This window comes from Dendrobates tinctorius, unplaced genomic scaffold (assembly GCF_039654945.1).
Source record: "Dendrobates tinctorius isolate UK_male_01 unplaced genomic scaffold, ASM3965494v1 ptg000199l, whole genome shotgun sequence".
Classification (NCBI taxonomy): domain Eukaryota; kingdom Metazoa; phylum Chordata; class Amphibia; order Anura; family Dendrobatidae; genus Dendrobates; species Dendrobates tinctorius.
The window spans coordinates 12,479,463-12,504,117 of NW_027361866.1; the positions used below are offsets into that span (position 1 = coordinate 12,479,463).

The 24,655-nt window shown below is 49.1% G+C and overlaps 1 protein-coding gene across 2 annotated transcripts in view; it reads left to right on the forward strand.

The window, feature by feature from the left end:
* Positions 1–2,715: 2,715 nt before the first annotated feature.
* UBE2F (ubiquitin conjugating enzyme E2 F (putative)) overlaps positions 2,716–24,655 on the forward strand; it is a 291,784-nt gene continuing 269,844 nt past the window's right edge. Inside the window, exons 1-2 of one of the 2 annotated variants that reach the window (XM_073553244.1) lie at positions 2,716–2,933; positions 11,645–11,778. In XM_073553244.1, coding sequence (XP_073409345.1) covers positions 11,661–11,778 — 118 coding nt within the window. In that variant the 5' untranslated portion in view covers positions 2,716–2,933; positions 11,645–11,660. Of the gene's footprint in view, positions 2,948–11,644; positions 11,779–24,655 lie in introns of both variants that reach the window. The other variant, XM_073553243.1, reaches the window with a different exon arrangement.

Sequence of the window (24,655 nt, forward strand, 5' to 3'; positions counted from 1 at the left end):
TGTGGGTGGCGCTCTGTTATGATGACTGTCGGTGGCGCTCTGTTATGATGACTGTCGGTGGCGCTCTGTTATGATGACTGTCGGTGGCGCTCTATTATGACTGTCGGTGGCGCTCTGTTATGATGACTGTCTGTGGCGCTCTGATATGATGACTGTCGGTGGCGCTCTGATATGATGACTGTCGGTGGCGCTTTATTATGACTGTCGGTGGTGCTCTGTTATATGATGACTGTCGGTGGCGCTCGATTATGATGACTGTCTGTGGCGCTCTGTTATGATGACTGTCGGTGGCGCTCTGTTATGATGACTGTCGGTGGCGCTCTGTTATGATGACTGTCTGTGGCGCTCTGTTATGATGACTGTCGGTGGCGCTCTGTTATGATGACTGTCGGTGGCGCTCTGTTATGATGACTGTCGGTGGCGCTCTGTTATGATGACTGTCGGTGGCGCTCTTTTATGATGACTGTCGGTGGCGCTCGATTATGATGACTGTCTGTGGCGCTCTTTTATGATGACTGTCGGTGGTGCTCTGTTATGATGACTGTCGGTGGCGCTCAGTTATGATGACTGTCGGTGGCGCTCTTTTATGATGACTGTCGGTGGCGCTCGATTATGATGACTGTCCGTGGCGCTCTTTTATGATGACTGTCGGTGGCGCTCTGTTATGATGACTGTCGGTGGCGCTCTTTTATGATGACTGTCGGTGGCGCTCGATTATGATGACTGTCTGTGGCGCTCTTTTATGATTACTGTCGGTGGTGCTCTGTTATGATGACTGTCGGTGGCGCTCTGTTATGATGACTGTCTGTGGCGCTCTATTATGATGACTGTCGGTGGCGCTCTGTTATGATGACTGTCGGTGGTGCTCTATTATGACTGTCGGTGGCGCTCTGTTATGACGACTGTCTGTGGCGCTCTGTTATGATGACTGTGGGTGGCGCTCTGTTATGATGACTGTCGGTGGCGCTCTGTTATGATGACTGTCGGTGGCGCTCTGTTATGATGACTGTCGGTGGCGCTCTATTATGACTGTCGGTGGCGCTCTGTTATGATGACTGTCTGTGGCGCTCTGATATGATGACTGTCGGTGGCGCTCTGATATGATGACTGTCGGTGGCGCTTTATTATGACTGTCGGTGGTGCTCTGTTATATGATGACTGTCGGTGGCGCTCGATTATGATGACTGTCTGTGGCGCTCTGTTATGATGACTGTCGGTGGCGCTCTGTTATGATGACTGTCGGTGGCGCTCTGTTATGATGACTGTCTGTGGCGCTCTGTTATGATGACTGTCGGTGGCGCTCTGTTATGATGACTGTCGGTGGCGCTCTGTTATGATGACTGTCGGTGGCGCTCTGTTATGATGACTGTCGGTGGCGCTCTTTTATGATGACTGTCGGTGGCGCTCGATTATGATGACTGTCTGTGGCGCTCTTTTATGATGACTGTCGGTGGTGCTCTGTTATGATGACTGTCGGTGGCGCTCAGTTATGATGACTGTCGGTGGCGCTCTTTTATGATGACTGTCGGTGGCGCTCGATTATGATGACTGTCCGTGGCGCTCTTTTATGATGACTGTCGGTGGCGCTCTGTTATGATGACTGTCGGTGGCGCTCTTTTATGATGACTGTCGGTGGCGCTCGATTATGATGACTGTCTGTGGCGCTCTTTTATGATTACTGTCGGTGGTGCTCTGTTATGATGACTGTCGGTGGCGCTCTGTTATGATGACTGTCTGTGGCGCTCTATTATGATGACTGTCGGTGGCGCTCTGTTATGATGACTGTCGGTGGTGCTCTATTATGACTGTCGGTGGCGCTCTGTTATGACGACTGTCTGTGGCGCTCTGTTATGATGACTGTGGGTGGCGCTCTGTTATGATGACTGTCGGTGGCGCTCTGTTATGATGACTGTCGGTGGCGCTCTGTTATGATGACTGTCGGTGGCGCTCTATTATGACTGTCGGTGGCGCTCTGTTATGATGACTGTCTGTGGCGCTCTGATATGATGACTGTCGGTGGCGCTCTGATATGATGACTGTCGGTGGCGCTTTATTATGACTGTCGGTGGTGCTCTGTTATATGATGACTGTCGGTGGCGCTCGATTATGATGACTGTCTGTGGCGCTCTGTTATGATGACTGTCGGTGGCGCTCTGTTATGATGACTGTCGGTGGCGCTCTGTTATGATGACTGTCGGTGACGCTCTTTTCCGCCTCTCCCCGTGAAGCTCCGGCCACTTCAATGTCACAGCTGCGGACAGGACGGTGACAGACGGGAAAAGTGACATTTTGGTGACACTGAACGATCAGCGCTGAGCGGAATTATTTACATTACAGAAAGTGATAAGAACAATTTAATAATTCAGGAAAAAAATGAATTTTGCCCAAATCCATAAAGAATAGAACAGTGTTAATGAAGCTTCTGTCTGACCGGTGATGTCTGCGCCATTAAAATCTTGAAAAATTCCACAAAAAAGTATTAAAAAGCCAGAAGAGGGGCAAACATGAGACTGGATATGGAGCTCAGGAATCAGCTCCGATCCCGGCGGGTCAGCGCTGAGCTCACCACAGCGGGGGATCTACTGATGTCCTCGCTCCAGCAGCTCCGATCCGGTGACCTCAGGAGTGAACCGCCTAGATCGGAGCCGCGAAAACGAGGAGCACAAGGAATCAGCTCCGATCTAGGCGCGACCCCCAGCACGTGAGCTGCGGCCCTGCCGGCAGTCTGATCCCGCCCACACAGGCATGTGATTGATCACATGGTCCTGACGTCACCGAAGGTCCTATAGCTTCCCAAGATTTAGCTGTTACCGAAAGAAGATGGCGTCCTTGGTGCAGAAGTGAGGACCGGGCCGGCTTCCCTGACACCAAGTACAGCCGAAGCTGACGGAGCCGGGAGCCCATTCCCCGGAGCAGAGGCCGGCTGAGGGCAGGTGACAGTCCGCGGGTACATACTGAGTCCTCAGCCTCCTGTGGATGTGGTGCCCGGAATGTGTTGTGTTTTGGGGCCGAGTGCCCTCATATCTCCTGTCCGGCCCCGTGGTTGGTGCTCAACCCTCAGTGTTATCAGCCGCAGGGCGGCGCTGTCCTGGCTGCTGTAACACCCCCGCTCAGTGAGGAGAAGAGGCAGTGGCCGGTGGCATAGTGTGTCCTTTCCGCTGGGGCCAGAGCCTATAGTGCCAGCCTGACCCTCCCCCGTGTCCATGCCTCAGCTGAGCTGCCTGACAGTCTGTACACACCCTACATCAGGTCTAGTGAGCACCCAAACAGATACAAGACTGTGGGGCCCTGCAATGGTCTGTGGGCCCCCGCTGTGGGCCGCGCGCTCCCGGCTGTGGGCCCCCGCTGTGGGCCGCGCGCTCCCGGCTGTGGGTCCCAGCTGTGGGCCGCGCGCTCCCGGCTGTGGGCCCCCGCTGTGGGCCGCGCGCTCCCGGCTGTGGGCCCCCGCTGTGAGCCGCGCGCTCCCGGCTGTGGGCCCCCGCTGTGAGCCGCGCTCTCCCGGCTGTGGGCCCCCGCTGTGGGCCGCGCGCTCCCGGCTGTGGGCCCCCGCTGTGGGCCGCGCGCTCCCGGCTGTGGGCCCCCGCTGTGGGCCGCGCGCTCCCGGCTGTGGGCCCCCGCTGTGGGCCGCGCGCTCCCGGCTGTGGGCCCCCGCTGTGGGCCGCGCGCTCCCGGCTGTGGGCCCCCGCTGTGGGCCGCGCGCTCCCGGCTGTGGGCCCCCGCTGTGGGCCGCGCGCTCCCGGCTGTGGGCCCCCGCTGTGGGCCGCGCGCTCCCGGCTGTGGGCCCCCGCTGTGGGCCGCGCGCTCCCGGCTGTGGGTCCCAGCTGTGGGCCGCGCGCTCCCGGCTGTGGGCCCCCGCTGTGGGCCGCGCGCTCCCGGCTGTGGGCCCCCGCTGTGGGCCGCGCGCTCCCGGCTGTGGGCCCCCGCTGTGGGCCGCGCGCTCCCGGCTGTGGGCCCCCGCTGTGGGCCGCGCACTCCCGGCTGTGGGCCCCCGCTGTGGGCCGCGCACCCCCGGCTGTGGGCCCCCGCTGTGGGCCCCCGCTGTGGGCCGCGCACTCCCGGCTGTGGGCCCCCGCTGTGGGCCGCGCACTCCCGGCTGTGGGCCCCCGCTGTGGGCCCCCGCTGTGGGCCGCGCACTCCCGGCTGTGGGCCCCCGCTGTGGGCCCCCGCTGTGGGCCGCGCGCTCCCGGCTGTGGGCCCCCGCTGTGGGCCGCGCGCTCCCGGCTGTGGGCCCCCGCTGTGGGCCGCGCGCTCCCGGCTGTGGGCCCCCGCTGTGGACGCCACCATTCCTTTAGTGATTCAATTAGTAAGGCTTTATCATATGCCGATATGTTTGGGGTGCCCAGTCCCCCTGAGTCATATGGGGGATATAACACTTTACCTGTGACCCTGGCCCTTTTATTACCCCAGACAAATTTGTTAGTCAACGATTGAAGTTTCATCAGGGTTTTGTGAGAAATTTTGATGGGTAAGCATCTGAGTACATACAATATTTTGGGTAAGAAAACCATTTTAAAGGACTGTATCCTGGCCATCCAGGACAACGATATTTTTTCATACCTTCCCAATTCCTTTTCTAAATTTTGGATCAGAGGTTCCAAATTTTCTTTAACATCTGCGATGGTGTCAGCTTAATACCTAAATAAGGTATCCCCCTGTCGCACCATTTGAATTGAAAGGCCCCCTCCAGCACACTCCTGGCTTCCACCGGTACATTAAACGGCAATATCAAAGACTTTGCCGCATTAAGCTTATAATACGACACTTTAGAAAAGTTCGATAATGTGTTCACCACTGCTGGAATCGAAACTACAGGGTTAGAACAGGAAATTATCACATCATCTGCGTATAAACCAAGTTTATGTTCAAATTCCCCAACTCTTATACCAGAAATGGCTATGTTTTTTCGTATAGCTTCTGCCAGAGGTTCTACCACTAAAGCAAAAATAGCAATGGACACCCCTGGCGAGTGCCATTACTTATTTGAAATTTAGATGACAGAAACCCCGATGCCAACACTGACGCATTTGGGTAAGAGTAGAGAGCTAGAATGGATGACTTAATTTTTCCCAAGAACCCGAATTTTGTTAGAACTCTCTCCAGGTATCCCCAGTGCACCCTGTCAAAGGCTTTTTCAGCATCAAGAGACAGGAATGCACTGGGTTCACCCGATATCTCCACCAGTCCAATCAAGTCAAGCATCCGTCTGGTGCCATCCTTAGATTGCCTGCCTGTCACAAAACCAACTTGGTCTGGGGCCGCTAAGGCCGGGATCACTTTATGAAGTCTATCCGCCACTAGTTTGGCATAAATTTTAACATCACAATTTAGGAGTGAAATGGGCCTAAAATTACCCGGGGTGTCTGCAGGTTTCCCTGGCTTGGGTAGCGTGATAATAATCGCTTCCAAGTTGTCTGGGGAAATTGACCCTTTATTTTGCCAAAAATTGAAGGTTTTTAACATAAAGGGGGACAGAGTGGATGTAAATTGTTTGTAATATTCGTATGGCAGCCCATCGGGGCCCGGGGCAGAGTTAGACTAAAGGCCCTTTTACATTTAGCGATGCAAAAGGGATCCAACCAGCGATCCGACCCGGTCAGGATCGCTGGTGCATCGCTAAATGATCGCTAGTGAGCTTTCATACAGAAAGATCTCACAGCGATGCAGCAGCGACGCAGCGCACGATACTTACCATTCACACACAGCGATCCTGCGTCCTCCCGCCCGCGTCCAGCGTCGCTCGTCGTCACAGCAGGAAGTCTCAGCAGGAAGCGCCCGACGAGAAATGGAGCCGGACATTCTCGCGCGATCAGCGATGGACAGCGGGGGAGCCGGTCGCTGGTAAGTATCACACATAGCGATATCGCTAGCAATATCGCTATAACGTCACTGGTTTTGTGACGTTATAGCGATATTGCTAGAACGTCACAAAACCAGTGACGTTTTAGCGATATTGCTAGCGATATCGCTTAGTGTAAAACCCCCTTTAGTCATTTTGATGGCTCCTAGGATTTCATGTGTAGTAAAGGGAAGATTAAGTTCCTCTAATTGCTCATCTGAGACCCGGGGAAGATCCAGGGTGTCTAGAAAGCCCTGTATATCCACTTGAGTCGGCTGTGACGTGTTGGAATCATTTTTTAGATTATACAGGGCCTCATAATATTTCGCAAATGCTTCTGCTATTTCAATGGGATGTCTAGTGATTGTTCCATTTGGGTCCCTCAGGAATTCTATTTTAGATTGAATCTCACGTTTTTTCGTCCTTCTTGCCAATAAGGACTCCGCTCTATCCCCCATAGCATAAAATGTCGATCTATTTTTTTTTTTAGATTATGTTTGTAATTTTGCAGGAGTGTAGGGATCTTAGTTGAAATCTATGGGTTACAATTTCTTTAGTCAAGTTAGGGGTTGCTTTGGCTTTATTCAGGGATTCAAGGTGATGAATACGGGTTAATATATATTTAATATCTGCGTCTTTTTGCCGTTTTTGGATGGAGGCTAGTTTTATGAACTGCCCCCTGACTACTGCTTTATGAGCAGCCCACAGGGTCTCGTCAGAAATTTCCCCATTATTATTAAGTTTGAAATATTAAGTTTGAAATAGAGAGCTGTTATCTTACATAGTGTACAGCTGGTTTCTAAGCTGATCGGCTACCTATCACCTGCCTAGAGTGCATAGCAGTTACTTTTCAGGAGAGGAGTTCACGCCTAAGATCCCAGCCACCTGTCTCCAGCCCATTGAGTTATATATAGCACCTCCCTCTCAGGTCCTGACAAGCTGCTGTTGTGAATCTTGCAAAATCACCCACCAACAGAGTCTGCAGGTTTCAAAGCATGTCTACTAATCATTGCTCTCACTGTCCAGAGCTGTGTGCTTGTTCAAATGTCCTGTTATCTCTATGTGTAAACATACGGATAAGTGTAGTCTCCAAAACAAACCACTGGATGCAGACTGTGTTAAAACAGAACTGTAAAGCTCAGCACCAAGTTCTCCTAATTCTACAGCGCTGGTACTGATGACAACTGTCATTTGAGGAGATCTCACCCTGTCAGAAACTAGGAAGGTGACTGCAGAACTGAACTACTCACGAGACAGTTTGGGAATGCCCCTTTACGGCTAATTTCACATTTCCGTTGGCGCATTCAGTTTATATCCTCTATAAGGTCCGTTATGTAGATTTAGAATGTAAGAAAGAGTTCTGTATGCTGGACTTCACTTTTTCTTTTGTTTTAAAATAAAAAGACAAAATGATACCCAAAATAATAATAATTGTCTGTGGCTCCTCGGCTCCTATTTGCATCAGTAAGTGATTCCACAGATTCACGTAACACACAAATTCCTTTTGTCTGTTCCTTTAAACAAAATGTACTCAGAGGAGATCCCAAAAGGGAAAAAAACCCCCCAAAAAACACCTGGTTCCCGCGCTGCTATACTTCAACCCTCAAATGGAGGAAATCCAGTCGATTCTAGGAGTAGGTTCCAATATCAATGCTTTATTTCATGCTTTGTTTCATGGTACATACAATGACAACGTGTTTCGAGGTCCATTCCATGACCTCTTCCCCAGGTCGTTCCTTGTACATCAGACCTGAGGAAGAGGTCATGGAATGGACCTCGAAACGCGTTGTCTTTGTATGTACCATGAAATAAAGCATTGATATTGGACCCTACTCCTAGAATCGACTGGATTTCCTCCATTTGAGGGTTGAAGTATAGCAGCGCGGGAACCAGGTGTTTTTTTTTTTTGTTTTTTTTTTCCCTTTTGGGATCTCCTCTTTGAGTAATGGAAGCAGACGCTGTCTGTCTACACCCTCCTGCTGCAGCTTCATTATATGGGATTGAGCGTATTTAGTAGTTGTGGCGTTACACAACCTCTGAGGGTGAGTACCCTGAACAATTCAAATTTTACTTATATCTGGTAAAGCCCTAGGGGCGCGCTTTTGTGGTTTCTTTTATCTTTAAACAAAATGTGCAAGTGGAAATGTGAACGTAGCCTTAGGCTACTTTCACACATCAGTTTTTTGCCGTCAGGCAGGATCCGGCTATTTTTAGAAAAAACGGATCCGGCATAAATTTTGGAGAACTGTAGAAACGGATCCGTTTTTTTGCTGGATCCGTCTAGCAGGTTATATCTGTTCCTGGGGGCTGGCCAATTGGATCTGAGCATGCGCAGACTTAAAAAAAACCGGATCCGGTGGCTGGATCCGTCTTTTTCTGGATCCGGCGCCCATAGACTTTCATTGTAGCAAAAAGCTGGAAGCGCCGGATCCGGCGCTTCCGGCTTTTTCGCCGGAGACAAAAAACGTTACAGTAGCCGTTTTTTCCAGACGCCGGAATGAGACAAGTTGCCGGATCCGGCAAAAAACGGATGAAACGCAATGCCATCCGGCGCTAATGCAAGTCAATGGGGAAAAACTGGATCCGGCATTGCATTTTGCCGGATCCGGTTTTACAAAAAAAAGCCGGATCGCGCCTGAAGGCAAAAAACTGATGTGTGAAAGAGGCCTAACTGTGACGAGACACAACGATTCCTGTATCATTTGGGAGTGAGCATGAACAAACCTACGAATGTCTACAGCTTCGTTCACAAGAGCACGTTAGGGTACCGTTACACTTAGCGATGCACCAGCAATCCCGACAACGATATGGATCGCTGGTGCATCGCTAAATGGTCCCTAGTGAGCTGCCAAACAGGCAGAACTCACAGCGACATAGCAGCGGTCGGGGGTCGCTACTTACCTGTCAGACGCTGCGATCCTGACGCCCGCCTCGCTCGTCGGCGCCGCAGGAAGCGCCCGACGAGAAATGGTCCAGGACGTTCTCGCGTGATCAGCGATAATCAGCGGGGGAGCCGTTCGGAGGTTAGTATCAGACATAGCAATATCGCTAGCAATATCGCTGCTACGTCACAAAACCAGTGACGTTATAGCGATATTGCTAGCGATATCACTATGTGTAACTTGCCCTTTAGTCTTGGCCGATCCAAAAAACCATATTCAGTCCCATGAGATGACAGCAAAGAAGACTTGACCTATAGAAAAGCCAGAATTGTTAAGAGAAATGTTTCTTTCCTAAAACATATGGTATGGATAGCAGCCGCCTGAATAAAAAGATCTTCGGGCATCTAAAGAGCGTTGTTACAATAGGATTTTGATATATTATGCAATGTTAGGTTTCTACAGCTTGTATGTATCACAGTACATAGCAGAGTGCAGCACAGTAGGCCTTTTAACGGTCATATATCAGCATAGAGGATTATTCAGGAAAAGAGAGAGAAGAGAGACAGACTCTGCAGCCAGCTAATCTCTGAGACATAAGAGCAATAGGGGCCTCTACAGCCTAAGTATATACTCGGGGCTGGAGGGTTGGTAGACCCTGTCAAAGGCAGCATTAAAGGGAACCTGTCCCGTTGTACAGTACATGCACCCTGATCTGTGGACAGCCTGGTATAGAGATGGAGAAGCTGAGCAGAATGATACATAGGTTTGTTGAAAAAGCTTCAGTACAACTTGTATTTTATTCAATGAAATCCTTGGTGTGTGTAGGCATGAGTCCGGTGGGCGGTCCTACTAGTGATTGACAGTCATCTCTGAATGTACAGTCATACTGGGAAGACTCAATCACTAGCAGGACCGCCCACTGGACTTCTATGCATAAAAACGCCAGGGATTTCAATGAATAAAATGCAAGTTTTACCAAAAACTTTTCCCACAAAAATCCATGTTTAATGGAACTATTGCCGAGATTGAAAGAAGTACGCTCCACAAAACTTTAGTTACCTAAACTTTCCTAAATAAGTATGTAGTATAGTTGTAGTTTGTATTAAAACGCTCACAGATCACGTCTTCCCCTTTTTTCAGCATCACCCTGGTCCGCTTTTGATTTGCGTCGCCTCAATTCTGACTCGCTAAATGACTCAGGGGTTTAGAACAAGCCTCTATAGATTTAGGTACATTGCAAAAGCGAGTTCCGGCTCATGTGCAAATCTATACATGATCCTGCGAGTCAGAATTGAAGTCACGTGAGTTAGAAGAGGACAGAAGTGGTGCTGGAGTCTGTGACAGACGTCAGTCAATTTTTTTTTTTTTTTTTTTTTGTTTTGTTTTTTTCGGGGGGGTGCTTTTTGCAATGGATTCATAAAAAATAATTGCAATACAGATAGTGACCATATTGCTTCCACTTTTTTTTTCTTTTCATTTTGCGCTTTCATTGAAATGAGACTGACGTGCTGCAATGAATTACCACATTGGTCTGCGTTCTGTTTTCCACAGACAGCACACAGATCCGGAGACACTGAACATACCTTTAGTCAAAGGAGCTGTAATAATAAGCTAGATGTAAAGTTGTGACCACTATTGCGGTACTGTGTATTTGCTCAGCACATGGTTTAGTTTCTGTGATGTATTCGTATTAGGGATGTGTTCAAACTGAGGTTTCTTTAAAAAGTTTTTGGAGAGTTTCTGATCCAAAAAAAGCCTAGAGTTTCTAAAGTCCCTCCAAAAACTAAGCAAAAACACTGTGTGCGCATGTACCCTAACAGTCAAGAACCTTATATGAACTAGTCACATGAGCGTATAAAAAAAAAAAAAAAATCATTAAACTCAGGCAGTTTTTTTGTTTTCACTCATCATCCATGTACAGTACAATCAGATTTTTTTTTTTTTGCAGCTATTAATCTTTTATAAGACCAATTACAGTTTCCTATGCTACAGAATTATGTGTCAGTAAAAAGCCGATGCTATACTGAATGGCTTAACGTCATCTGATTTGAATGGTTGATTCTCATCTGGTTCATGAAATTGAAAAAATTGCTCATCTGAACAGCTTAATGGAATAACATTGGTCTGAGTACTGTCCGTTTTTATTTTTCTGATATTTTCAGTTTAAGTTGGTTGTCTCAAGGTTTTCAGTCGTTAAAATTGTAACATTCTTTTAAAAATAAGCAACTTTGCATTGTGCATCTTATTAAAAATCCTCTCCATTCTCAAATGGAGGAAAATGTAATTTTATAGTGTACATCATGTTGCCTAGGTTACCGACCACCCTGGGCTCTCAGTTGGCAGGTTATCTATACTCGCACTGCTCTGACACTGTCCAGGTTGCCAGATCCAACCGGCCTTAGCCCCCATGCCCAGCATCGGCTTGTAGCCTGGGAGAGCCCTCAGTTTGGACTAGTGGCCTGACCGTGCTGCTTGGGCTACACTGACGTGTTAAGCAACATCCATTTTCCGACAAATCATCCACCCAAAAACATTTGTGCCGTGTGTTATGTCACCATTTTAAAGCTGTGATTGCACTGTGACGAAAAAAAAACAAGCTGCCAAATCGCAACAAGTTGCACTTGACTTTCATTGATGTCTATAGAAAGTAAGTTACATGTGAATTGTGACTAGCCACCTAAAATCCCATTTAAAGACACAGGCAATTCTGTGTTGTAGTCACTGTAGATCACCGGTCATGGTGTGGTACCGCAGGAAATCATCAGATATAATGTTGCGATGATACTGGGCACATGTCGCCTTGTAGCTTTGAACTTGGCTTTCAAGGCCTGGGTTACTACAGCCAAGTTATATTTAAGATAAATGTAAGGAAATTGTATGAAAAGGATTAGTGAGATGTATGTAACCAAATTCTCATACATTATAGGTAAAAATAAAGCGGGATGTTGACGCTGGCAAGCAAGCTAAAGCGGGACGATGGTATGAAAGGGAGCAGGGCACCCAGCACAGCCGCTGACTCCACTCGCAGGGTATCCGTCCGAGACAGATTACTTGTTAAAGGTAATGCATTGTTCCTTCTCTAAATATAATTAAAAATGTATTGCTACAAAAAACAAAACAATATAACAAATATTTCCAAAAACTATGGTGGGTGAGTTCTCAACACCGGGGCAAATAAAAAGGGAAATAGTTGCTCATAGCAGTCAGATTATGCCTCTCGTCTTTCATAGACCCTGGGAAAGGTCAAAATTTAAAGGGGATACTTCAAGTTCTTAAATGGGTAAAATTGCAAAGTGCTTGTAAAACCGAGCAAGTTTGCTATTTAAAGGAGATGTCCAGTACTAGGACAACCCTTTTCTTGATCAAAATGTTTGGCGATGATAAAAATAATACAGCCTATTCTCAACTGCCCTCTGGTGCCGTTCCTGCGGTTTCTGATTGCCGTTTCCCGGGGCTCGCTTGTGGTTGCTGTGACACCGGCATCCCATCAGCGCTTGTGTCACCGTCTCCGCCTTCGGACAAACCAAACATAAAGAGGAAGTCCGGGCTGTAGCTGATCTCAGACTTCCTCTTCCTGCTCAATTCAATGGGCAGGGACAGTGACGCCAGCACTGATTGGATGCCAGTGTCACAACAACCACACGGGAGGCGGAGTGCCAACAGCGCCAGCACGGTAGGTGGATATAGGGTTTATAATTTTATCAGAGCCAAGCGATGGGTTTGAGAAGAATTTGTCCAAGTAGCTGACAACTTCTTTAACTCCTCTTAAAAATTGTGTCTGTTCTTAAGAATTGAGAGATCAGTATGTTAATTTAAGAACCTGATGTTCAGTTATATATATTTTTGTGTAGCGGCATTAGATCAGTGTATGATTTTTGGTGGTGCGGTCCATGCTGTCTTTTTTGGTGTAGTTTTAACTTTATAATTTACTGCTCGTTGCCTAAGTCAGTGGCCACCCTGCCATTTCAGAATGTTCAGAAATCTAGGTAGTGCCCAGATTGCTGGTTACCACCAGCGTTGCTCCCCTAAGCTTTTCCAGCCTACAAAGGCAAAACTGTCAGAAAGCGTTCAGTTTGGAGCAGTAGTGCGACGTTGCTGCTGCTCCGATCAGTCAATCTTCAGTATTGCCCTAGAAACAAACAATAGAGGGTGGAGAGGTGCGCTCCTGATACAACATACGAAAACCCTTTTAAATCTGCTGGGTTGCTATCTGCAAGTGCTTCATTTTTCTCTTTGCCAGTTTTAATAAATAGCAAGTAGTAATTCACTATCTTACCTGTGTTATTCTCCCATACCGCTACATACAATAAGGCTCATTTCGAGCTGCATTAAGCAGTGTTTGGTTGCCGTATACATCGGGAGCATACATCCAACAAATGGGCTCCCATTCCCCCTTCAGAGGCCAAAGGCATAACCTTTTGCCTTTTTTGGGTCTACATAAAAAATGACTGTGTTGATAAGGCCTCTTTCTCGTTCGCCTTATTGGGGGACACAGAGACCTTGGGTGTATGCTGCTGCAGTGCTGCCACTAGGAGGCTGACACTATGCACAAAAAAAGGTTAGCTCCTCCTCCGCAGTGACCACCCCACCGACCGGCAGAGAATTCCTCAGTTTAGCTTAGTGTCAGTAGGAGGTGGACACGGGTCTTTCATTAGACCCATATCTACCTCGTCGTGCGTCGTTCCTTTTCAGGTTCTACGGAGGGATACAGAGTGAAAAGTCACATCTGTACTCCCACATGGAGTCTGCAAGTACGGCGTGTACTGCCACCCCGTATCCTTGCAGTTCTCCGCGGCAGGACCAGCCAGACGGACGCCGACACCAAGACGTGCCAGCGACTCCAGGGGTCCTTGTCGCCAGTCTCCCTCCCACTCGCCTACCAGAGCCTGTCGGTTGGATGAGACGCAAGACTTCTTCAGACAGCTAACGGATCGTGGATGGGTGAGTATTTATTTACCTGGCTGCCCATTCCCGACGGTCGCCTCTTCAATGGTCACAGGGGAACCCCGGTTGTAGGCGCTGCGGTCGCTCGCAGTCGCCACAAGGCTATAGGCAGCTCAATGTTGCTGGGCATCCCCCCCCTTCCCTCCCCCCTTTCTGGGGACAGGGAGCACAGGGTTTTTTCCCATTGGGAGCGGCTTGCGACTGCGGCGTCCCACTTTTTCGGACCTCCGCGCCGACCCCCTGCTGACAGGCGGCCGCCGCAACTAATTTAGGCCCCGGCTTCAGTTCGGGCCTACCGCTGCGTCGCGGCCACGCCCCCCGCCCCTTTCTTCTAAGCGGGCTTCTCTCCCGCTCTTCCCAGACCCTCCCACCGCCTGTCCTTCACCTGCCCAGCCTGTTATTGGCTAGAGGGCGGTGAATTGTTAACCCTGCGTGGTGCTCTGCCCTCCCTCCTCTCCTGAACGTGCGCTTTTTCTCAGGAAGGCGCCATTTTCCCAGCCTGTTAGCCGGGCACCAGCTCCTCACTGGATACCATCTCCAGCTGGTCTTTTCAGGAGGTCTGTCGGCCGGATTTCGCTCTGACCTGCATCCACTGACAGGTCGCAGAGCATCGCTTCTGGGGACACCGGACCGTGAGTAGCTCTGCACTGCAGACTGACCCTTCTCCGCCCTCTGTCCCCCAACCTTCCGGCATTACCTCAGCTTTTCACTATGTCTAAGTCTGATCGTACCCGCTCTACCGCGCCCCCCTGCACTTTAGTCAAGTACTTTGCATGTTCTTCGTGCAATCGCAAACTTCCCTCAGGCCAGTCCACTCCCCTCTGCCTGGATTGTAGCAATCCAATTCAGCCTGACGCCGTCCAGGAGCCATCTGCGGCCCCAGGTGAGAGTGAGCCCCCCATGCCTGGCTGGGCCTCCTCGCTATCTCAATCAGTGGCAGACCTCACCAGGGTGTCTCAGTCCCTGGTGGCCGTTCTTGATAAGTTGCCCCTGGACTCTTCAGCAGGGCCAAGCAGGTCCCAAATTGTTCCATCTGAATCAGCAAGCGGTAGTTGCAAAAGACCCAGGCAAGATTCCCAGCCGGAATCCTCTCCTAGTCCCATCTCACCGCATAGCCCTTCTCACCAGCCTCCCTCTCGGGCCTCGTCTCCCGAGTCAGGGGAAGCGCTTTCAGACAAGTCATCTGAGGGGATTTTAGAGCTGGATTCAGACCAGGATGCAAGCATGAAGGTCACAGTGCAGGACCTCATTGCTGCGATCCATCATACCTTCGATATTGCTGACTCCCCTGCGAAATCCTCAGATCAGGAGGTTTCGTTCAGACGGGCAGAAACTCCCTCCAGGGTTTTTCCTTTCCATTCCGAGTTTGGGAAAATTTTTACCAAGGAAAGAGAGGATCCCACCAGACGCTTTCAAAGAGGAAAACGTCTCGGCATACTCTACCCATTTGCTAAGGAGCTTACGGACAACTGGTCGGCCTCTCCCTCGGTCGATCCGCCCGTGTCCAGGCTATCCAATAACACGGTTCTCCCGCTTTCAGGCGTGGCGTCCCTAAAGGATTCTAATGACAGGATTATAGAATCCCTGGCGAAGTCTGCCTTTGAAGCGGCTTTAGCGGCGGTGTGTCCAATCTTTGCTTCATCCTGGGCAGCAAAGGCCATAGCCACGTGGGCAGACGACCTTCGTCAGGGCATCTTAGATAAGGCGCAACCGGAGCATTTGGCCGATCTCGCCAGTCAGATCTCCCATGCTGGGGACTATCTTCTCTCCGCTTCCTTGGATGCTGCATCCTGTGCAGTTCAGGCGTCAAGCAACGTTGTTGCAATTCGACGTACAATTTGGCTAAAGGCATGGCAAGCGGACTTGTCTTCTAAGAAGTCCCTCACTAACCTGCCTTTTCAGGGGGTGCGCCTCTTTGGGTCCCAATTGGACCAGATTATTAAGGACGCCACCGGAGGCACGAGTTCACTCCTCCCTCAGTCCAAGCCTCGCAGACCCCCACTAAGGCGTCAGTTTCGACCCTTTCGGACTTTCCGCCGTTTCAATACGGCAGACAACTCCTCCAGCCAACAGAGACCGCAGGCTCGCCAGGAGAGAAAGAAAGTTTCCTTCAGACCCACTCCTTCCTGGCGACCCCACTCCTCCCAGGGCAGACCGCCCAGATCTAGATCTGGACGGTCTACTTCAGCATGACTATCATCGGGCACGCGAGGGTCCTTTCCAATTGGGAGGTCGACTTCTTTCCTTCAGGGACGTTTGGCTGGCCGCCGTGGAGGACGCCTGGGTCAGGGAGGTCGTATCCTCAGGATACAAGATAGAGTTCGTCTCTCTCCCACGGGATCGTTTCTTCGAATCCCGGCCTCCAAAGGATCCAGCATTGATCCCGGGGTTCTCTACGGCTATCGCCGCTCTCCTCAGTTCCGGGGTGATTGTGCCCGTTCCCGAATCGGAGCGCTTCACAGGGTTCTACTCCAACCTGTTTGTAGTGCCGAAAAAAGACGGCGCAGTTCGACCCATCTTGGATCTCAAGCTGCTCAACAAGAGGGTCCGCCTTCGCCACTTCCGCATGGAGTCGCTTCGCTCGGTCATCGCCTCCATGGAGGAGCAGGAATTCATGTGCTCAATAGACATCCAAGATGCCTATTTACATGTTCCAATTTTCTCCGGACATCAGAAGTTCCTGCTCTTTGCGATTCGACAGCACCACTACCAGTTTGTCGCACTGCCCTTCGGTCTTGCCACCGCTCCCAGAGTCTTCACGAAGATCATGGCTGCGTTGATGGCTTTGAGAGTCAGAGGCTTCGTTCTTTTCCCGTACCTAGACGATATTCTGATCAAGGCTCCCTCATTCCAACAGGCTCACCAAAGTTTGTCAATCGTCCTGGACACTCTTTCCAATTTCGGGTGGATCGTCAACAGGAAAAAGTCCTGTCTGGTTCCTACCCAACGCCTGGTCTTTCTAGGTCTTCTGTTCGACACTCGTCGGTCAAGGGTCTTTCTCCCACAAGAAAAGATTCTCTCTCTGCAGCAGGAAGTACGATCGCTGCAGACCTCGCGATTCCCATCCCTCCGTACAGCCATGAGGGTCCTGGGAAAGATGGTGGCGGCGATAGAGGCAGTTCCCTTTGCCCAATTTCACGCCAGGCCTCTCCAGCAGGCCATTCTGTCGAAGTGGAACAGGTCGCCTCGGTCCCTGGATCGCCCTGTCCATCTTTCTTACCGGATCAAGCGGTCTCTCAACTGGTGGTTGTCGTCACCTCTCATTCTATCGGGTCGATCCTTCCTTCCCATTCACTGGCAGATAGTAACCACAGATGCCAGTCTCCTCGGTTGGGGTGCTGTGTTCCGCAACCACACTGTTCAGGGTTGATGGTCGGATCGGGAATCAGCGCTGCCGATCAACGTTCTGGAGATTCGAGCGATCCATCTTGCTCTGGTCCACTGGGAAAGGCTCCTCAAGGGACTGCCGGTACGGATTCAGACAGACAACGCCACAGCGGTGGCATATGTCAACCGCCAAGGGGGAACACGGAGTGTCTCAGCCCTGGCGGAGGTGTCCAAGATTCTTCGTTGGGCGGAGATTTCCGTTCCGACAATTTCCACGGTTCACATTCCCGGCGTAGACAACTGGGCCGCCGATTTTCTCAGCCGCGAGGGTCTCGCGGCGGGAGAATGGTCCCTACATCCGGAAGTGTTTCATCTGCTCTGCCTTCGGTGGGGAACCCCGGATGTAGACCTCATGGCGTCTCGCCTCAACAGGAAAGTCCCACAATTCGTGTCCAGGTCTCGGGACCCTCTGGCAGTGGGCGCCGACGCCCTGGCCGTTCCTTGGTCCCAGTTCGAGCTTCCCTACCTGTTCCCTCCTCTGCCTCTTCTTCCCAAGCTGTTGAAGAAGATCAAGGCAGAAGGACTTCCGGTCATTCTCATCGCCCCGAATTGGCCCAGAAGGTCTTGGTTCGCGGACATTGTCAACCTTCTCGCGGACGCCCCCTGGAAGCTTCCATACAGAACAGATCTGCTGTCTCAGGGTCCGATTTGCCACCCCAATTCTCGGCCGCTCAATTTAACGGCGTGGCTGTTGAGACCGAGGTTCTGAAACGAGCAGGATTTTCTGACCACGTAATTCAGACCATGATCCGAGCCAGAAAGCCATCATCTTCCAAGATTTACTACCGTACTTGGAAGGCCTATTTCACTTGGTGTGAGACCAATGACGTCGCGCCCATGTCCTTTTCACTCCCTTCAGTCCTAGCGTTTCTTCAGGCAGGATTGGATGCGGGGCTTGCCCTCAGTTCCCTGAAGGGTCAAGTTTCGGCGCTGTCCATTCTGTTTCAGAAAACGTTGGCTTCCCGTCCTCAGGTTAAGACCTTTCTTCAGGGCGTGGCTCACACGGTCCCGCCGTACCGGGCGCCCGTGGATCCATGGGATCTTAATCTGGTTCTTGAGGTTCTGCAAGGTCCGCCCTTTGAACCCCTCAGGGATATTTCCCTTTCTCTCCTTTCTTGGAAGGTAGCATTTCTGGTGGCCATCACCTCCGTCCGGCGCGTGTCGGAATTGGCAGCTCTTTCGTGCCGCTCTCCCTTTTTGGTTCTCCACCAGGATAAGGTAGTTCTGCGGCCTCCGCCCTCGTTCCTTCCGAAGGTGGTGTCCTCGTTTCACCTCAACGAGGATATCGTGCTACCGTCCTTTTGTCCGAATCCAACTCATCCCCGAGAGCGGTCCTTGAACAAGCTGGACCTGGTTAGGGCGGTAAGAGTCTATCTGTCTAGGACGACTTCCTTGCGAAAGACAGAGTCTCTTTTCATTATCCCTGATGGAGCGCGGAAAGGTCACCCGGCGTCAAAGGCCACCATTGCTCGCTGGATCAGATCGGCTATCCTGGAAGCCTACCGTGTTAAGCGTCGCGGAGCCCCTCCGGGTATCAGGGCCCACTCTACTCGGGCAGTGGGTGCCTCCTGGGCGGTGCGCCACAGAGCTTCCGCACTGCAGCTTTGCAAAGCTGCAACATGGTCATCGGTTCACACGTTTGTGAAATTCTACAGAGTCCACACCTACGCTTCGGCGGACGCCAGCCTAGGTAGACGGATTCTGCAGGCCGCGATGGTGAGTCCGCTGGCCTGATGGAAGTTTGTTTCCCACCCCAGGGACTGCTTTGGGACGTCCCAAGGTCTCTGTGTCCCCCAATAAGGCGAACGAGAAAACAGGATTTTTGGGTTGCTTACCGTAAAATCTGTTTCTCGGAGCCTTCATTGGGGGACACTGCACCCTCCCATGTTTTATAGCTCCTGTTCTTACTTTGGTTGAATGGTTACAGTTGAGTTGTTTATGTTGTCAACCTATTCTGTTACTTCTCCTACTGCTTTCTCACTAACTGAGGAATTCTCTGCCGGTCGGTGGGGTGTACACTGCGGAGGAGGAGCTAACCTTTTTTTGTGCATAGTGTCAGCCTCCTAGTGGCAGCAGCATACACCCAAGGTCTCTGTGTCCCCCAATGAAGGCTCCGAGAAACAGATTTTACGGTAAGCAACCCAAAAATCCTGTTTTCACACTTCAGTTTTTTACAATCAGTCACAATCCGCCAGGTTTTGAAATAAACGGATCCGCAATTTTCTTTTGAGGATCCGTTTTTTTCCCCATTGACTTCCATTATTGGCGGATTGTGACGGATTGCCGTCCGTTGCATCCGTTTTTTTTTGCGGATCCGTCAAAAGTTGCTGTCCGTCACCATCCTCAAAGATTTCAAAACGGAGCTTGCAAGGTTTTTTTCTCTGGCGGATCCTCCAGACACTGTTTTCACCCGAAATTCTTTCTGGGTGCCGGACAAAAAAATTCTCTCTCTTTCTCTCTCTCTCTCTTTCTCTCTCTCTCTCTTTCTCTCTCTCTTTCTCTCTCTCTCTCTTTCTCTCTCTCTTTCTCTCTCTCTCTCTCTCTTTCTCTCTCTCTCTCTTTCTCTCTCTTTCTCTCTCTCTCTCTTTCTCTCTCTCTCTCTTTCTCTCTCTCTCTCTTTCTCTCTCTCTCTCTTTCTCTCTCTCTCTTTCTCTCTCTCTCTTTCTCTCTCTCTCTTTCTCTCTCTCTTTCTCTCTCTCTCTCTTTCTCTCTCTCTCTCTTTCTCTCTCTCTCTTTCTCTCTCTCTCTTTCTCTCTCTCTCTTTCTCTCTCTCTCTTTCTCTCTCTCTTTCTTTCTTCTTTTCCAGGCTGCGATTCCTTTAAAATTCTTAATTTGTCGGATCCGTCAAAAAAAAACGGACGGGTGGCATCCGTTGTCATCAATACTACAACGGATCCGCCATCCGTCCTTTTGGCGGATTATGACTGATGCAAAAAACTGAAGTGTGAAAGAGGCCTAAGGTTTTCAGGGTGTCTTTCCTTGTTCGTAGGATGTTCCTATCTACAGAGCCCCTTCTACATGGAAAAGAGGCTGAGCCTGTGTATCTCTCCTCCATTTTTTTTTCTCCATGACTTAGTACAGTATTCCACTTTTTTTCAATAGTCTCATAGATAATGAATGGAGCAGAGGTGCACAGGCTCGACTTCCACTCCACGTAGATGGGGCTCATCATAGCCCCCTCCTTGGAGTCACTTCCTGATGGTTGAACCCCTCAGCATTCAGTAAATAATTCCCTAACCTATGGGAAACCTTTTTTTTATTATGTAATTTTTATTAAGTTTTAGAACTTTAAAAATCAATTTAGGTACAAAGTATTCACATATTATGGAGGAAAATAAAAGTTCAGTGGAAATAGAGTACATTGAAACTTCACTAATGGGCCTTATTTCCCTCTAGTTGCCCCTAAACATATTGAATGATAAAACAAAAATAAAAAAATCGAAGTTCCAATCAATCTTCATATGCTAATTGCACATGATGCCACATTAACCCCCTTAACGACCAGGGTTATTTCATTTTTTCAAGTTTCTGTTTTTTGCCCTTTTTCCCAAAGCCATAACTTTTTTATTTTTCAGTCAATATGGCCATGTGAGGGCTTGTTTTTTGCGGGACAAGTTTTACTTTTGAACAACATCATTGGTTTTAACATATCATGTACTGGAAAATCGGGGGGAAAAAATTCCAAGTGCAGTAAAATTGCAAAAAAAAGTGCAATTCCAGTTTTTTTTTTTTTCTGCGTTCACTAAATGCTAAAACTGACCTGCCATTATGATTCTCCCATAGACACCAAACATTTCTAGGTTCTTTTTTATTTAAGTGGTGAAAAAACAATCCAAAAATTTGTTAAAAATAAAAAGTGCCTTTTTTCAAGACCTTTAATGTCTCCATTTTTCATGATCTGGGGTCGGGTGAGGACTTATCTTTTGCGCGCCGAGCTGACATTTTGATTGATACCTTTTGGTATAGAAACAAACAAGCTCTCCATGCATATGCTGTGACGGTGAGACAGCCGTGACACATGCAGCTACAGCGCCTGACAGTTGATCAGCTGGCGCGCTCCATGTATCTGGGTTCCTTCTGCAGCTTGCCAAATAAGCTAAGCAGGGACCCGATCAAATTTGCTCAACTCTACTCTTAACTTTTTGTATAGATAAATCTCAGTTTATCTCTGTTCGCTATCACCTCTCTCATGGTTCTCATAGATGGAGATATGGCCCATTTGTGTTCCAATATTTTAAGTTTTTTTTTTTTTTTTTTAATCCTAGACCCCTCCTTAATGCAATGGTCCCTTATCACTGCATTGTGTGCTTCCAATATAATAGAGGGAAGGACCCCAACCCTTCATTAAGTTTGTAAGAATTCAGAAATATGATCAGATAACATTTTCCTAATATTGGGGTCCTTGACCAAGAATTCATTCAAGCGCCAATGACATTTCCGAGTTAAAGAATGGGAATATTTCAGATCTTTCCGTATTGGGGCATGATCAGACCAGGTGATTGTCCCATTTCCACTTTCTCAAGCAACCTAAGGGTTATGTTAGTAAAAATGAAATCCATTCTTGTGTGGGTACGGGGGGGGATAAAAGTAATAGGTCCTTTCCTTAGGATGATCAATTCTTCAAAGATCAAATAGATAATTGGCTCTAATTAGCTTCGTAAACTCCAACGCCATTCTGGACAGATTTGCTGAGGGAGTAATAACCCTTACTGAATGCCTATTGTCCCCTATTCCCTCAATACTCTATTGTCAAAAATACAAAACTCCCCCCCCCCGGATCACAGTATGATTTTGTATTTTGTCACCTGTACCAGGCAGTTTGACATTAAGATTGTTACCCCTCCTCTCTTGTTATTATTAAAGGCTGAGAAACGGCTTCACCAGCGATCAGGACCAGCGACGCCGAGCGTACGGCGTCGCTGTGTACGTTAGATACCAGCGCGCTGATGCAGGGAGCTGGTAACTAAGTTACACATCGAGTTTCTAAGCAGCGCACGTCACTTAGAAACCCGATGTGTACCTTGGTTACCAGCTCCCTGCATCAGCGCGCTGTTAGCTAAGGTACACAGAAGGTTTCTAAGCACAGCGCGCTGCTTAGACACCCTGCGTTTACCTTAGTTACCAGCTAATCGCTGGTCTCCCGCCTGTCACACGCAGCAATGTGTGCTGGCCAGCGAGAGATCAGCGATAAAATAAATGTCCAAGGCTTTCCTACAAGGATCAGCGATACCGGCAGGGGAGCCGGTCGCTGATAGGTGTCACACACAGCGATCTCGCTGGTGAGATCGCTGTTGCGTCACAAAACTTGTGACTCAGCAGCGATGTCGCTAGCGAGATCGCTATGTGTAACTGGGGCTTAAGCTGCAGAGTGCAGACGAGTCTTTTGCTGCCCACTCGTTTGGCACACTCTGAACCTGCCTCCCGTGTAGGATCTCTAGGTGAACGTCCTTCTCCCGGGAACTCGTAGGATTCCTCCATCTTCGGATAAAGGAGTTTGTCTGAAGCATGGGGGGTTGGAAACACAAGGGTGAGGGGTAGAATCGGACACCTAAAAACTTTAAATGGAAATACGAACTTACCATATTTCCTAGGAAAAGCCTAGTAGGGGGTTACTCCTGGGGAATAAAATGAACCCACTAGGAAATTAGAAGGAATAAAGTAACCCTTAGACTATTTTTCAAGTGGAAGGAGCCCAGGACTATTCTTGTTTGGGATAAAGCTTCCAAAGAACCAGGCATTTAATGCCTGCAACAGGCGCTATCTCCATGTAATGTAAGAACAGCTCTAAGCACAGTAATAACAAATATGAAAGTACCGGAAAGTACTTGGGGAAAGAGATAGTGGGGACCGCAGTCAAAAGGCACTGTAAGGAAATTATTATGGATGTCCAATACCAGTTAGTATGTTTTAGCGTGGTCTAAAGTGAAAGACTTTCCCCCGATCCCCCCCCCAGTCTGCCAGACCCTTTGATCTTTTCTTTCTTTTTGGTTCCAGACAGAAGGGGTTGCTTCTAAGGGTAATTGGGCCTCCCAGTCTGAAATCTTGGGCGGAAGTAGTCCTAAAGCGTCATAGAAAACTGTCAGGTCCACCAAGGAACGTAGTGTAGAGTTGCAGCTATTCTGTCTCGTGGGGCAGTTAGACAAAAAGAAAACCCCATCTGTAGTGAATTTGCTGATCCATCAGGATTTTTAGAGGGGTTTAAGGTGTCTCCTCTTCTGAAGGGTTATACAAGATAAATCTGGAAACAGCTGTGTTCCTGTAGTTCGGTACCCAGATAAGATGTGTCCCTTTTTAGACCTGGCCCTTGTCATTATTTTTTCTTAAGCCCGTTACACACTGCGATATCGCTAGCAATATCGCTATAAAGTCACCGATTTTGTGACGTAGCAGCGATATTGCTAGCGATATCGCTACATGTGATACTTGCCTCCGATCGGCTCCCCCGCTGGTTATCGCTGGTTGCGCAAGAAGGTCCTGGATCATTTCTAGTCGTCTGCTTCCTGCAGCGCTTCCTGCTGTGACAACGAGCGACGCGTGTTCGCGGGCGGGAGGATGTCAGGATCGCCGTGTGTGACAGGTAAGTAGCGACCCCCGACCGCTGCTATGTCGCTGGTGAGATCTGCCTGTGTGGCAGCTCACTAGCGACCACATAGCGATGCACCAGCGATCTATATCGTTGTCGGGATCGCTGGTGCATCGCTATGTGTAACGGTACCCTTAGTCTCATAATTATGCAGGCAGCAGATGTCACAGGGGTGAACTGTAAAGACTTTAGGTTGCCGGGCTCGGTGTGCTCTTTCAAATTAAATTGGTACAGATTTAGTGTTCCCCAGGATTGATCGAAGATCATTTAAAGCATTAGTTTAGGATTTTTCTGGCCGCTTGACTCTGGAATGCCTCTTGGGCTAAGTTCACACTGGGCATTTTTTAGATGCATTGTTTTCATGCAAATTTTCAGCTGCGTTTTACAGTACCAGCAATGTCTGAGACTTCAGAAATCTCATGCAGTGTTTTTTTTTTTTTCTTGTCATCAGGATTTTCTGCTGTGCACATTTTTTTTGCACAGTGGAGCATGTCACTTTTTTCAGTGTCTTTCACTCATTGAAATTAATGCAGATATTAGGTTTTCCTAAGTTTTTTGTGCCAATACCTGATTCTGTAGAATAGGAATTTTTTTTTCAGCACTAAACTTTATCAGCATGCACAAGAGACAAATCTACCATACCAGAACCGCAGGAAAAAAAGCTTTTTTTTTTTTTTTTTTTGCAGCTTCTGTCCTTCCAAGAGATGAGGTTTTGCTGCAGAAAAAAGCACTGAAAAAACGCCTAGTGTGAACTTGGCCGTACTGTTACATTACATCTCCTGCCCCTGTTAACAAGATCCACTAGGTGGGCATGTAGACTTTTTACATCCTTTTTGTTAAGAGAACCAGTTGATGAAGGTCTACTACATTAGAGCTAGTGGTGTCATGGTTTCCCTCCACAGTGTCCATACGTCCTGCAAGTTGCTGCAGATCCTGATTTACACATGCTAATTACATTCTGCAAGTGTAAAGGTACTGTCACACTTAGCGATGTACCAGCGATCCCGACCAGCGATATGACGC